This window comes from Copadichromis virginalis, linkage group LG14, assembly GCF_057382275.1.
Source record: "Copadichromis virginalis isolate Kocher_CV1m ecotype Utaka linkage group LG14, C_Virginalis_male_GT1.1, whole genome shotgun sequence".
Classification (NCBI taxonomy): domain Eukaryota; kingdom Metazoa; phylum Chordata; class Actinopteri; order Cichliformes; family Cichlidae; genus Copadichromis; species Copadichromis virginalis.
In genome coordinates, this window is record NC_140631.1 from 12,700,914 (window position 1) to 12,717,123 (window position 16,210).

Consider the following 16,210-nt stretch of genomic DNA (forward strand, 5'->3'; position numbering starts at 1 on the left):
ATTACTGCTGACTAAGAAATTGAAAGTGTATCAGTGTATTTCAGTGCATGTATTCACTGAAATACAGTTAGGGAGTTTGCATCATGTCACAAGCACACATACACAAAATGAGCAGGATGCCGACTAGGATGTATTAACAATATTTATTCACTACAAGCTCCAGTGTTATTTTTCCTATTTCATTTCAACCCAACAGTCAGAATGAGATGTGTTTCTTTTTCTTTACATATTTACAGATTGGTTTCACTATTGGCAATATATCACATTTATCTATATACACAACCCATTTACCACCTTGTTGACACTAAGCACTTTGAATGGTCACTAAGACCAGAAAAGCGCCATATAAATGCAGTCTATTTATCGTTCTTGCCAGCCATCAGCAGAAGATGTTTGTTAAATATGGGTTAAAACCTCAGTAGATTTCTACTGATTGTGTTCTCTTTCCGCCTTATCTCTTGAAAACAGAGGGCAGAGCAAAAGTAAAATAAACTCCATTTAGTTTTACTTTTGGAACTTTCCATTCTCTTTAGGAATAAAGCTAAAGGCCTTAGAATAAGAGTTCAGTAATGCTTTCAGAAAGTGTTCAGGGCAGGGACACTGGAAGAGATTGTGAGTGAAATATTCACAAAGACTTTATTATGAAAACACTGACAGACAAAAAGGAGGGGATGCGATCACTGATCTTTGACCATCTGCCCTCGTTTAGCCTTTCTCTATTTAAAATCAGTGTGTTCAAGTGCCGTAGCTCTCCAGCACTGTAGACAAAGGAAAACAAAGAAAGAAATGGGTCCATGTAGTCAGACCATACATGAGCAAGTCAGTTTATGATACTGGAGTAACTAATTAATGTAAACTGAATACTGAATAAATGAAGAATATGGAGATCCAAAGTACCAGCCGTTATAATGTCAGAAAAGCAATTCTGGGTTATGGTGAAGCACACGTAACTGTCAGGACATTAACATCATAACATATTAGGCCTGTATAACTTGATATTTATTGCTCCCATTATCAAAATATTTGGTGGGATTCGTCTGAAAGTGAGTACTGAAAATCAGTATTTCATTTAAAAATGTTCAAATATTGACTTTAAGTTACCTTTTGAAAAGTGCAAGTATTTCTGAACTGATTACTCATCAAATGTGGTACAAGCGTACTTCCAAGTCATAGCTATGGATAAATACAATTTGGTTTTGGAAAGAGGTGAAATGAAAGAGTAGGAGAAAAAAAAAGGTTAACAGTGAGACACCTTCAGTTCTCACTATAATGATTTTAATGGAAGAACATGACAGCCAATCAAAAATACAAGAAGAAGAAGAAGAAGAAGAAGAATGCTTGATTTTAAACTTTCAAAACATCTACTGAAAGTTTTTAAAAACTTCTGAGCCCGTACATGGACTGATGAGAAAATTTGAACTTTTGTCAAAAACAGACAAAGTATGTTTTGAAAGGCACTGCACAAAAACAACGAAACCTCATCGCAGCTGGAAAGCATGTTGGAGGAAGTGTCGTGGTTGGATGGAGGCTTTTTCAGCTACAGACAACTTTTTTTCTTACTTCTATCAAAGACTTGAAGAGCACATCTGTTTACTTGTCATCGGTTTGGTCAGATAGTGTGTATCTAATGAATAAGAAAAAAATCATTTTTTAGTAATCAGTGCAGAAATCCTGTTATTTCCAAAAAGAGTACGTAGGCAAATTGTACGAAGAGTTAAAGTAAATAAACATCAACCCCTGATTAAATGAGTAAAGTCGTCTATATAAAACATTTTTTTGTGACACAAGTGACACAATTGCATTTGTTACAGAACACTTGCTCTCTAAGTGTTTTGTCTAGTAAGACAAAATGCTAAACAGCACATTTTAACTTTTCCAACAAACACACACACATTTTCCAATACTGCATTTACCTTGAAAAGCGGCTGTGTCCAATATTGCATCGTTGCTAGAAGGATTTATAAGAAACGGTGCCTTCGGGCACAAAAAGAAATGAACATGGCTAAATTTGGAAAGGTGGGACATGTTGAAATTTGGTTGGAATACAAATATGGTGGGTCAGAAATACAGTACCTTATACAACACACATATCATAAGCTGTAATGAAACACATAGCCATCCGTGTTAAAACACTGCATTTACCCCACATCTCCTAACGAAACCCTTCACTGAAACCAGTAGCACAGTCTATGAAACCTAGCTTGTTACCAGTGTAGCAGAAAAAAACCTGTTTTCAAATTAAGACATGTGAGCTGTAAAATATGTGTTAGATGTGTATTTTCTTTGATTTACAATCTAGCCTACTTTTGCAATATGTACATTAAAAAAAATATTTAGACAGAGAGAAAAAAATCAGCTTTAAATATATATTTATCTCTGTGTTTTTAAAAAATCATTTATGAAATAAGCGGTCAGCTTATTTCATGTCAAAGCAGCAGTGATGTGTCATGAACCAGGCTAGGACAACAGCAAGAATAAAGACAGCAAACACTAAGGTCCATCTCCATCCGGTGGACAGTAGCTTTCTGTTGGGAAAGTGGCACCAATTTTTTCTCTGGTGCCCTCTTCAAATATTACCACTGTTCTGTGTGTGTGATAAACTTTAGATGTTATGGGAAAAGCAAAATGTTAGTAAAACTATTATTAAAACTTTTCATTCAGTGACTTAATGTATGTTTTGCCTTGTATTGCACCCAGTAACACCCACTCGCCTTTACGAGCTTCTAAGGCCATTTGAAACCCCATCATTTCATTCACACCTTCATCTTTGGGGTACTGCCAACAGACTTTAAGCATTCACGTTTTCATGTATAATCCTCATCATCTCTATCATTTCCCTCAACCAAAATTACAACAAAAATGAAAAACGAACAAACAAATGGGGAAAAAAAAAGCAAACTTGTTATGTTCTGAATCAGGGATCACATGCATTTATTTAAGAATCCAAGCTTGCTTTTGTCTGACCATGCAGTATGGACACACTGCGATGTGCGTTGCTTTAAAAAACAAACAAACAAAAGAAATCAATCATCACAATGATCCAGCCCTGAAAAACACCTGGGAATCCAGGTTCTGTAGGATGTTTCACGCCAGCTTTGGGAATTCATCCAGATGGTTTTAAAAATAGTTGCCACTGAACCCACCAATGAAATCCATCCAGTTAAGGGGATGATCAGATACCACGTAGTGCTTCTCTAGAAAAAACAAACAAAAGAAAAAAAACACCGGTCCATCAAGGAATTGGCATCAAATGAACTCTGCACTGTAAAATCCCAGTTTGTTTGGAGATAAAAAGGTCGAGACATACAGAAAGACACAGCTGTAAAGGGCAGCGGGCTGCTTCAGCCCATATTTAGTCTGCTTCTCATCGGCGGATTTCAAACATTGCAACCGAACACTCATTCAGTCTCGTTTTGAAAGCTAACAGTTCCTCAAACTCAATTTCAAACAAGTGAGCCCGCTCTGCTCTGGGCAGGCACCATGACTGGCACCGCCCCCATCCGCTCCAGAGTGGCCTGGCTCACGGCGTAGGAGTGTGTGTGTTGCCCGTGTGCGGACGTCACCACCGGTTTGAGGCTCACGGTGCCGTTGCTGCGCACCATGTTGGGAGGGGAGGGGGCAGAGTTTGTGGTGACCACCAGAGTCTTTGGTGGCGGGAGGGTGTGGCTGCCGTTGGCAAACGACGTCGTTGCTGTCGTGGGCGGGGGGTGGCGGGAGAGCGGGGTTGAGCCTGGCGCTGTCACTGCTGCGCCGTGGCCTTGTGCTGCGTTCTGGCCTGGGCCGTGTCCGTGCGTGCCGTGAGCAGCGGCAGAGTAGGTCTGGCGAGCGTCTCCATTGTAGCGCGTGTAGGAGTTGGTGTCATAGTTGGGTTTGGGGTTGTGCCAGTAACGACTGTTGTACGTGTTGGTAGACGTGAGCGTGTCGTTCTCTGAGGAGGACGCGTCGGCATGGAAAGCCTTTACTGATGATGACCTCTTAGGAGGAAGGTCATCCTCTCTGTTGAGGAGACATTTGAAAGAGAGCACAGTTAGACATGCACAGCTTTACACGCAGATTACAATAACTGCCTGTACCAACGTTTATGGTTTGCATGGGGAAAAACATTAGAAAACTGTTTTTCATTAAACGCAATTTTATGATATTTATTTTGTTAATCCTGTGCATTTATAGCAAAGCAAAAGATCACAGATAAAAGATGTCAGTAATACAAGAAGTGAAGGCCAGTTAGTTCAGCTTCATATATTTAGCACAAATTTCCATAAAAGATTAATTCAGCTTCACAGTGCAGCAAAAGTTCTACTGAGAATCTACAAGGTGCTTATGTATTCATGTGTGCACTCTGATCTTCGTGGAGCCTATTAAATATAATGTGATAATCATTGCGAAGCCGTGTGCAAGTAAAGCAACAAAAAAATGTCAAAACTATGATCAAATAATTTTATATGTATTCAAAAGTATTTCAAATGAAGTCGACAAAAACTTCCTGCCTTTCTGTTTTTCTATTTTCATGAGCTCCTGAGGCATATGAGATGAAGTGTATTCTTTGTGATTTTCTGTTGAGGAAAAGCAGAAGTGTAAGGGTGGACTGACAGTTTTATTGCTATCTCAGTTACTCAGAGCTACAGATATCTGAAAGTAAACTAATTTATCCTCCAAATAAGTCCTGGAGTAATTTAGTGGCAAATTTACAGCTAAGGTAAACAACTGACAGAGGATTTAAAAGACAAACTAGCCTGTAATTAGGAAGAACATTTAAGCCTATTACTGGTGTAGTTTTCAGAGCTTTCAGTGCTGACACGCTTAATATTCTACAACAGGAAGCACAAAGCCAACGCTGCATGTTTTTGATTTTTAAAATACATCAGACAGGCCATAAATGTCACCCTGCAACCTTCTGAAACACTAAGTATGTGATTAGCTCAGTAAACAAACCCTGCTTTACTTCAACAGAAACTCTATATTAAGTATAAACAATGTCGTGGAAAGACTGACTAAAGAGCTGCTTAATTCTGAGAAACAAACAAAACGCTTTGATGACAAAATACAAAAACTGCACAAAATGGAGAAAAGCTGGACTGTTAAATAGCTTTTCACCTGATAGTAACAGACAGTATGGATACTGGATACTACTGGTACTTTATTTATAAGTAGTATTTCTATGTTATGCTACTTTCTACTTCTACTCCACTTTATTTTTGGAACCAGACATCCCAACACAATTTATTTGAAATCTTTAGTTGCTTATTTGGCAGTAAAATTACATATAGCAACAAATAATGTTTAAATAAAATAACACATACAATTATGAAAAGTTCTATATAATATATTTTTATATAGGAAGTTGAAATATTTTTCTGATTCCCCACCCCCTTGGCTCTTGGTTCCCTCTGTGCCCCTTCATTAAAAAAAATCCTGGAAACGCCCCTGCATCCTAATAGCCTTAACACCTTATAAGGTAAACGCATTCTTTACGGCTCCTACACATCAGTCACTGGACAAATAAAAGCTTATCTTTAAATATAAATGTATTCAGTCTGAATAAATACATAAACTACACCCATTAGCCACTTGATCAAGCATAGTGCAATCTACTACCTTCCAACAGTCTGCCGTAAAGCCTTGCTTTTGTTGACTGATTCCATTGTGTGTTGTGATGGTGGTCTACTGAACTGCATTTCATTGAAATATCTTCCAAATATTTTTTTCATTCCATAAGCACACAGTGCATTTAGGGGGCAAATCATCAAATGTATGTTGTCTAGTACAAGCACTCAGCACAGCGTGGCCTCAATAATAAAGCAGAATTATCACCTTTTTGACACAGTCAGCAAAAGCTGAAAATGTGCTCTCCATAAAAGTTCAGCATGCCAGTGCCGCTGCGTTACAGGTTACAGACATACTGAGTAAACGTGGTGAGACTACAAGCTTGCAGATGCACTTTCACACCAGCTACATAGTAATGAAAAAGAAAAAAAGAACAATGGAAAAACAGCAATCAAAGCCAAACCTGATCTCATTGGGAATCTCCTCCTCATCATATTTGTTCTTGTTCTTCCAATAGAAGAGTGTGACCACCACTAACAGGGAACAGATGACGACTGCCAGGACTCCTGTGGCAATGGTTCCTGCTATTAGACCTACACTCTGAGGCTGGGCTGCAGGACAGACAGACAAGAGGATGACATTTGAAAATGACCAGAGAGCTGGATGAGTTGGCCAAAACTACACTTAAAAAAATTATCTAGTAAACAGATTTCATTTCATTACACACAGAGAAGAGAATCAAAAAATGTATTTGGAAGTTTTCAGTCTTTTGAATATGTGGCTTTACAGCTGAAGGCCCCATCCAAAGTTGTGTTTCTTAATGTTTACAGGCCTCCCAAATACTGCACAGACTTTTTTAATGACCTCAGTGAACTGCTGTCTGTGATCTGTGTTGATTTTGACTGTGTAATTATTGCTGGGGATTTTAACATTCATGTGGACAACCCTCAGGACAAAGGGACTAAAGACCTGAGTAACACTCTGGGCAACTTTGGGCTGACTCAGCATGTAACAGAGGCCACACATAATAGAGGACACACTCTTGACCTACTGATCTCCAAAGGCCTGAGCATTTCAAAGGTTACTGTGTCTGATGTGGGCCTGTCTGATCATTACTGTGTTTTCTTTGAAAGTAAAATCTCAGCCCACACAAATATATCAACAACAGTGATCACAAAACGGTGTATAACTGAACACAGTAGTGCAATTTTTAACCAGGTCTTCCCATTAACACCTGATCTGTCCAGAGGGTCAGTCAATGAGCTCGTCAATAGCTTCAATGCTAACATGTTAAATGTAATGGACACTATTGCTCCCATTAAGGTGAAGGTTATCTCTGGAAGGAAAAAGTCTCCATGGAGAAACTCCACACTAGTGAAAAATGAAAAAAGAGAGTGTAGGAAAGCTGAGCGCAGATGGAGAAAAACAAACCTCCAGGTTCATTATGACATTTATAAAGAGAAACTTCACAATTATAATTTACAACTGAGGAATGCAAGGAGGTCCTACTTCTCTGACATCATCACTAAAAACAGCCATAATGCTCGGGTCTTATTTTCTACAGTTGACAGGCTAACAAACCCTCCTGTGTCAGTGGCAGCTGAACTTCATTCGACCATGGCCTGCAATGACTTTGCCAAATTCTTCACTGAAAAAATCCAAAAAATTAGACAAGCAATTGGTACATCAACAGCAGATCCAGGATATGTACTGTGTCCACCAAAAAACTGTTTAAACACCATGAAACAGTTTCAACCTATTAACAGCAAAGACCTGGAGGACATCTTAGGTCAACTGAACTCCTCCTCCTGCTGTTTAGATGTCCTGCCAACAAGTTTTTTCAAAAAGGTCTCAAAGACTTTAGAGTCAGAGCTGTTACAGATCGTCAACTTTTCTTTATTATCAGGTGTGTTTCCAGAATCACTAAAAACTGCTGTAATCAAACCTATACTGAAAAAGGACAATCTTGACAAGACACAAATGAACAACTACAGGCCGATCTCAAATCTCCCGTTTTTAAGTAAGATCATTGAAAAAGCAGTTTCTCAACAGCTCAGTTACTTCTTAAAACAGAATAATTGCTACGATGCCTTCCAGTCAGGTTTTAGACAGAACCACAGCACTGAAACCGCTCTGACCAAAGTGTTTAATGACATATGTCTGAATACAGACAGTGGAAAAATGTCAGTCCTAGTTTTACTGGATCTCAGTGCAGCATTTGATACAGTTGACCACAACATATTACTCAAACGACTGGAGAACTGGACAGGTCTTTCAGGAACTGTACTAAACTGGTTCAAAACATACGTAGAAAACAGGAAATACTTTGTATCAATAGGTAACTTCACATCTGAGCAGACAAGTATCACATGTGGAGTTCCCCAAGGTTCCATCTTGGGACCCCTTCTGTTTAACATCTACATGCTCCCACTGGCACAGATTATAAAGAACAACAAAATAAACTATCACAGCTATGCAGATGACACACAAATATATATCACAATGTCACCAGGAGACCGAGGCCCTGTACAGGCTCTTGGTAAATGCACTGAGGAAATCAATGACTGGTTGTGCCACAATTTTCTCCAGCTAAACAAAAACAAAACTGAGGTAATAGTCTTTGGTGCCAAAGAAAAACGATTACAGGTCACCAGAGAACTTCAATCTATACATCTAAAAACCACAAACCAGGCGAGAAATTTGGGTGTAGTGATGGATGCAGACCTAAACTTAGAAAAACACATTAAGACAATAACAAAGTCAGCTTACTATCACCTCAAGAATATATCAAGGATAAAAGATCTGATGTCTCAACAGCACCTGGAAAAACTAGTCCATGCATTCATCTTTAGTAGGCTTGATTACTGTAACAGCATCTTTACAGGTCTACCTAAAAAATCAGTCAGACAACTACAGCTCATTCAGAACTCTGCTGCTCGAGTCCTCACTAAGACCAAAAAAGTGGACCACATCAGTCCAGCTCTGAGGTCTTTACACTGGCTGCCTGTCCGTCAGAGGATAGACTTTAAAGTTCTGATGCTGGTCTATAAAGCTCTGAATGGTTTAGGACCAAAATACATCAATGACCTCCTGACCCAGTATGAACCATCCAGATCCCTCAGGTCATCTGGATCCGGTCTTTTATCAGTTCCCAGAGTCAGAACCAGACACGGAGAAGCTGCATTCAGCTTTTATGCTCCTTATATCTGGAACAAACTCCCAGAAAGCCTCAGATCAGCTGAAACACTCAGTTTATTTAAATCCAGGTTGAAGACTCACCTGTTCTCAGCTGCATTTGAATAAAGCACCAAATCCACACTTTAAGCTTAAATTTCAAAACTTACATTTAACTACTGATTTTATCTACTGTTCTGATTTTATCTGTTTTGATTTTATATACTGTTGTTTGTTTGTTTGTTAATTAGTTAGTTAGTTTATTTGCTTGTTTTAATCAATTTTAAATCATGCTTTTTATTTGTTCTTGTTTCTAATGTCTCTGTAAAGCACTTTGAATCACCTTGTTGTTGAATTGTGCTATACAAATAAACTTGCCTTGCCTTGCCTTGCCTTGCCTTAATATAGCTCCTAAAATACATCACTAGATCTGTATGTCAGGTATTTCAGAATAATATAAGGTGTCACTACAATAAGACACAAAATAAGGTGTGGTCCACACTTGATAATAACAGACTGAGCACACAGTGCAGCTTTTATAGGCTGAAAGCCACATAAGAAACTAGAACAGCTGATTATCCTCCGACATCAGGCAATTGCCCACCGAGGCTGGCAGCTTCCAAATCGTCCAATAAATAAATAAATAAATAAAATATAAAAAAAAACCAACCCATTTTTGAATATTGAAAACTTTGTCTTGCTTTAATGAAAGAGCCCCAGATGTACTAAACTGACCTTTTCTGTGCCAAATAACAATTTTCAGCGCCCAGCTGACACAACTTTACACAACAGATGTACTTGCCAAAATAAATAAATAAACAAGATTCTTTCAAGTCTAACGTCTGACTAACTTTGTCAAAAAGAGTTTGGGACAATCCTTGTTAAACATATACATCATGCCTTTTATTTAATATATGGCTTTGTAAAAAGCAATCTCTTTGTCATAATTAATGGATTCAAATTGTTTTTAATAAAAAAATAAAATAAAATCTCATTCACGAGCCTTTACGTCTGTATTGTGTCAGCAAATCACAAGTCTGGCATGTCTGGCAGACTCAGCACTCTGATACAGAGCCCCAGCCTGTCACACACTGTCAGATGACCAAAAGAAAACAACATGTTACAGCCCTTTCTGTCAAGCTATCAAAACTGCCCGACCCTGTCACTTTTATCACCTCTGTTTTTTTCCTGGTGTCAGATGTCAAGTGCTGCCGTGTGCAAGCGGCTCTGACTGTGCCCTTTGTTTGGCTGGATTTTGTCACATTTGTTTGTTTGCTTATGTCTGTGTTTGACGGCTGTCAGTCACCGAGAAGACTTCTGCTCTGCCACTAGCAGCCTTTCCATCTTAAACAAACAGACACGTGTCACCTTACCCGTGCCTGTGATGTTTGAGTATACTTACGTGCAACAACCTGCAGGTTCAGCAGACAAGTGCTCTTTCCGATAGCGTTGCTGGATGTGCACTGGTAGAGTCCTGAGGTGGTGGTGCTGATGTTTCTCAGTGTGACAGTGCCCTGCATCTGGTCTAAAGGACACAAACGCACGCACATACAGAGAGCCACATAGTAATTAAAGTTTCTAAAACACAACCATATGGACCCTGTGTTGTAACTCGCACATTTAAATAATTCAAACACACTTACATTGATTTATACTTTTAAAAACTTCCGCTGAACAAGTTATACTAACTACCAATAGAGGGTGCTATTGTCTTCTTAATCCCAGTTGTGCAAATATGTTGTTCAGTAGAACAATAAAACTGAAGATTCCTTTTTCATAAATGATGAAAGGGTTGAGCTGTACACTACTGGATTCATTTAAATTGCATAAGCTTTTATTCATTTATTTATTTGTTCTTATCTTGCATATTTCCGCTGTAGAGGAAGTCAGCCAGATCTTTAACTGTTTTCTTAGCAATGACATGACAGATGTCATAGCTGTGTGCGTCAAACTAAACACACAGAGGATTAGGAGTGGCACTGGATTCCAGGATCCCTTTACAGTTTGAATGAAATGCAAGCAGAAGAAAACAAACGTGAATATTTAAAAATACATTTGTTATGTTTGTTTGCTGTTTTTTTATGTAAGCGGACATGTCAATTGTAGTCATCAAAAGGTAAAAACTTAATATATTATACATTAATGCAAAATTTATTTTAGAGGCTGTTAAATTATTTATACTGTAAATAATACCTGCAGCTATAAGTATAACCTCAGTAGTGAGTCATATTTTGGGCTACATGTTGCAAAACAAGCTAACAAGTGTGTTTTTTTCACTAATGAAGTGGATTTATTTTATGGCTGCTAGTCTGTTCCATAAATGCATGGACTAAAAACTACTTATTAATTCTAGGCTTGACTACTGCAATTCATTATTATCAGGTTTTCCTAAAAACTTATTAAGTATCCTAAAAAGTATTCAGCTGATCTAAAATGCTGCAGGACAAGATTCACAGGGACTAGAAAGAGAGAGAGTATTATTTCATTGTTTCCCTGTGAAACCCAGAATCAAACTTGAATGATCAGGCACCATCTTATCTTAAAGAGCTCATAGTACTGTATGACCCCATTAGAGCACTTAGACTGCTGGCTTACTTGTGGTTCCTTGAGTATTTAAAAGTAGAATGCGAGGCAGAGCCTTCAGCTTTCAGGCCCCTCTTCTGTGGAACCAGCTCCCAGTTTGGATTCAGGAGAGAGACACCCTCTCCTGAATCCTAACTGGGATCCAGCCTAGGCCTAGGTCACCTGATCAAGCCCTAACTATATAGTTGGGGCTCGATCAGGTGACCTAGGCCTAGGCTGCTGGGGACGTCCCATGCATGCATTCTGCATTTAAGCATGACTTATTATTCATTGTTGGCTCTCTTCCACAGTGTGGCTTTTGGCTTCCCCTCCCCTAGCTGGTTGCAGCACATGGCCGCCCCTCCCTGAGCCTGGTTCTGCCGGAGGTTTCCTTCTGTTAAAAGGCAGTTTTTCCTTCCCACTGTCACGAAGTGCTTGCTCATAGGGGCTCATTTGACTGTGGGGTTTTCTCTGTATTATTTTAGCTTCTTTACTTTACAATATAAAACACCTTGGAGCAACTGTTGTGATTTGGTTCTATATAAATAAAACTGAACTGAACTGAAATGAACAGTGTTCACCAATACACATTAAAAATACTCGTGCACACAGATGAAACTTTACAGTCTAACTGAAATATTGAAAAAGAAAAAGAAAACAACAACAACAACAACAAAATCTAGATTATTTAAAAAAACAATTTTTGTGACAGGTTGTTTTTGTGTCTTTGTTGTTTGTTTGTTCATTTGTGCTAACGCCACTCCATTTTGTGGTGAGTCAGATTCTTTGAAGCGCTTTTCGATGTTATCATTTCAAAGGCCTGATTGCCAAAATTGCAAATTAGCATATCACAAAAGAAGATAATTGACATTTATTCAACCACCTTTGCAGCCTAATTTGCAATTATGATTTACTGAGTACACATTTCCTATTCTCCCTCTGCAAGTGCTCAGATAATTGGACTCATACCTGTTAACAGAAGACTGTTTCACTTTTATGATAATATGCTGTCTGCAATTGATGTGACTTTTGCACAGTGGGCTTTCTACTGACCAGTAGTGTACAGACAAAGAAAGATACCAGTGATGAATATTATTTCACTGTGCAGTGGGCACAGCTGGAAAAGAAAGGAGAGTGCACCACACCAGTCCTCTCTGATGCTGAAAACCAAATGCAACTCCAGTTTCTGTAAATATTAAACGCTGGATGGCAGAAGAAAGTTATTGTATGTATTGCGGTCGCAGCAATGACACAACTGCAGATCTCACAATGGCACGTGTGGGCAGAGTTGGTATTCAGCATGAGGAAGGAGTACCACAAAGCAATATCACTTTGCTCACTTACAGAAACACATTGCTGACACACACACAAGCTCATTCACAAATTCACAGGTTCGAGTCACTACATCCATCCATCATCACCCTCAGCAGGGTCAGCGGAGGAGGATAGTCAGGAAGGGGGCAGTAGTTCAGGCCTGGCACATGACAGGTGGCAGTGATTTGGAGTCTGAGCTACGCTATGCGTGTGAGATTTACCAGCGAAGGTGGGGCAAAAGGGAACTCCGACGGCCAGCTTGTTTGTAATACCTTGCATGGCGTTGTGCGGCAGCTTGGGCAGCGCGTCCAGCTTCTCCCAGGAGTAGGACGGCGTGGGAATACCTTCCTCTGATTTGCAGATCAGCATGATGTCACTGCCTACATCCAGCGTCCCCTGGATTCGACACGCTGGCACCGAGGGGGGCACTGGCAGATGGAGAGAGTGGGCGGTGGTGCGTTAACCACTTTACAAAAGAAAACTAATTTTTTTCCAAATAGGGGAGAGAATTACATAATTTAAAAAATGTGCAGTCTCATTAATCAAACAGTCAAATATGATGTTTTTCGTATTAAAAGGACTCCTGACAAATTGAACAGTTTCCACTTTGCCACAGTGATGATTGTGCTGTTTATCTTTCTTTAATAAAGATCTGCAGATGGTAGAGAAGAAAATAAGACAAAACCTTCCTTTTTGGTCCTTTACTGTTATTAGCTGGCACTTGAGATGCATTTTTAAAAAAGTGAGCGCCACGTGCTCTCAGGTTATGAAGTACGCAACGCTTTCCTTTTCTCCTTTTTATTTTTGGAGTTGTGGAAAGAATAATGAAAGAAATGTGCTGGTGTACACTACCCAACACTGTGAGTCCGACGACACCAATGCTGCGCCCCCCTCTGTCTGGGAGGTTGTTGACCAGGCACTGGTAGGTCCCAGTGTCGGACACCTGGGTGTTGTTGATGAAGATGGAGGCACTTGTGCTTGGCATGGTGGCAACGAAGCCCACACGACCGATGAGGTGGTTGGAGAGGCTGAAGACCCGACCGCCCTGGTAAATTATCACCTGGATAAGGGACCAGAGAAAAATTTAAATTAAACTCAATATTTAAAATACTGTTGCACACAGTGTCAATTTTACTGTAATTTAAAAGATACAGATGAGGACTAAATTATTACCCCCATTGAAAATGTTTTTTCAAAGGTATTTTCCAAGTGCTCTTAAACAGAACAAGGAACGCAGTTTTTCCAAACATCCTATTTGTATTTTACACACTGAAACCAAAAGTATTTAATAATAACCAAAAAACTATTTGGCCCTCCTTATGCTAATGTTTGCATATCCTTTTGTCTGGATCACAACCTGCAGTTGTTTCTTGCAATTTCCACAAGTTTAACCCACGTCGCCTGAGCAATCCCTGCCCATTCTTCTTTAATGACTCATAAGCTCCTCCAGATTTGACGGTCTTCTGGCATGGACCTTGGTTGTCAGTTCATCCCAAAGATTTTCATAGGGATTCAAGTCTGGGCTTTGTGCAGACCAGTCAGTAACGTTCACTTTGGTTTCCAGGAGGTAGCTCTTCACTGGGAGTGACACATGTTTTGGGATGTTCTCATGTTTGAAAACAAAATGACGACCTAGACCTCGTTTTGCTGCTGAATGCTTGAGGTTTCCTTTCAAAAACATTCATGTATCCTACTTTCCTTATGGTTCTTTCCACCCTGAGGGGATTGCCCATTCCAGACGCACTGAAGCGTCCCCACAGCATGATACTCCCACCACCATGTTTCACTGTGGGGATGGTCTTCTTTGAGCCAGATGCCTCTCCCTTCTTTTTCCAAACACAAGCAGCATCTCTTTGGCCAAAGAGCTTCAGTTTCATTTCATCTGAAAAAGTATGCATAATCTAAAGGTTGTCCTAAGCATACTTGTTGTCTTCTTTGAGACTACATTTTCCCAACTTGGCTAAGTTATTCACATCCCGCTGCCAGGCTTGTTCTGTGTTCGGTGCTGCATGGCTCTCCTTAAATTTCTTGAGTTCTTGACACTTGAAACGCTATGATAACTTTTTCTATCCATCTCCTGCTTTGTGAGCATTCAGTCTAAACTGATTTATTTTGCTTTTGGTATGATGCTTTCTCAACTGACAGCACCAACCCTTGCAGTTTTTATACTGTTCAAATTGAAAGATAACACTCAGTTCTAACTTCATTTTACAAACTGAGCATTTCAATATTGACTGGTAATTTTATTTTTCCTATTGTGCACAAATATAAATAATTTATGCTAGTAAAGTTAAAAAATGCTGGATTCAAAATCCATTGCACTCCTAAACAAGCACTTGGGAAAATTTTGACAATAACAAAAACTTTAGATTTCATAGAGGGACGAATGATTTTTGTCCTCACCTGTAGATGACGTTTCCTTTAGTGTTACACATCACTCTCACTAGAGAGAGACCTATTTCTACATAGAGGCTAAAAATAGACAGTGGATAGAATGGAGCAAACTGACTTATTTCTCTGGAAGAAACAAACAAACAAACAGACAAACTAAAAAAAAACTTTTCATTTGTAAGTGGCCCTTTCTAGCTCAGTGGGTAGATTTAGGGGGAGAAGTACACACTAAAAGTATGCTTTCATGCTACTGTAAGGCTCTTCACATAAAAGCATGCACTAAATGTTATGCATAATTGAAAACATTTTAAATTAGAAACATATAAACTGCAATATGACCAATCTGACAGCAGCAATGCAGGCAGACGTCTGCACAAAGAGGTCAAACCCAGCAGGAACTTAAGGCAGAAGCTATCATTTTATCATTACATCCGTGACCTTTGAGAACAATCACAGACTCCACACTTGGTTCAGGTTGAGCTGATCTTGTCTCAGGATTGAAATTAAAAGCCAATGAAAGACCAAGTTGTTTAAAAGCTTCCCAGAAGCTTCAAATTTGGCCCGAACAGCTCGTTTGTGAGGCCGAGCCACATGCAAAACAGCTCTCACCCCTCAGCTGGGCCCACACAAAGGATGAAGGACCCACGCAAACACACAGTACATGCACACAAGTCTGGCAGTCATGACACGCGCGCACCAACTCACATGGTGGCGCGGCGCATACGCCTACACACAAAGCGTGGTGGGGAATCAGAGGGGCTATTCACTTTGCTGAAAAGAGGCCTCATTGAACTGTTCAAAGACCCAGGCGGAGAGGCAACCAGCACCAGTGTGTTCTCGCCTGAGTGTGCACGGCTCTGTGTGCGCGTGCATGCATGAGAATGATAGTTCGGATGAAAGTGCAGGAGTGCGTATGTGACCGTGTCCTCCACCGCTGCTTAACGATTGTAAATTGCGTGGCAGCAATTTCCTGAGTGCAGCACGCTCGCTTTGTCCTCTTATGTGCAGATGAATAGGCAGCTCCTCAGCTGTGATGAGAGCCTGCAACTGCATCTCTTCTGCGTGTGTGTGTCTTTCACTGTAGATACATTTTGTCACAAGGAGTGTATCAGTTGTGAGCAGAGTGTGCAAGTGTGTGTGTGGAGCATGGAAGTGTTTGTGACTCTTATGTCACAATAAGTGTTCCTCCGTTTAATAACTGCCCATTCTTTTCTTTCCTTCTATG

General features: G+C 39.8%; 1 protein-coding gene across 1 annotated transcript in view; it reads right to left on the reverse strand.

Annotated features, from left to right (window-relative positions):
- Window positions 1–610: 610 nt before the first annotated feature.
- The window catches only part of igsf11 (immunoglobulin superfamily member 11), a 121,476-nt gene continuing 105,876 nt past the window's right edge, over window positions 611–16,210 (reverse strand). Inside the window, exons 4-8 of the mRNA XM_085479345.1 lie at window positions 13,447–13,654; window positions 12,867–13,022; window positions 10,121–10,243; window positions 6,008–6,155; window positions 611–3,996 (exon numbers count right to left, since the gene is read on the reverse strand). Coding sequence (XP_085335471.1) covers window positions 3,444–3,996; window positions 6,008–6,155; window positions 10,121–10,243; window positions 12,867–13,022; window positions 13,447–13,654 — 1,188 coding nt within the window. The 3' untranslated portion in view covers window positions 611–3,443. The remainder of the gene's footprint in view (window positions 3,997–6,007; window positions 6,156–10,120; window positions 10,244–12,866; window positions 13,023–13,446; window positions 13,655–16,210) is intronic.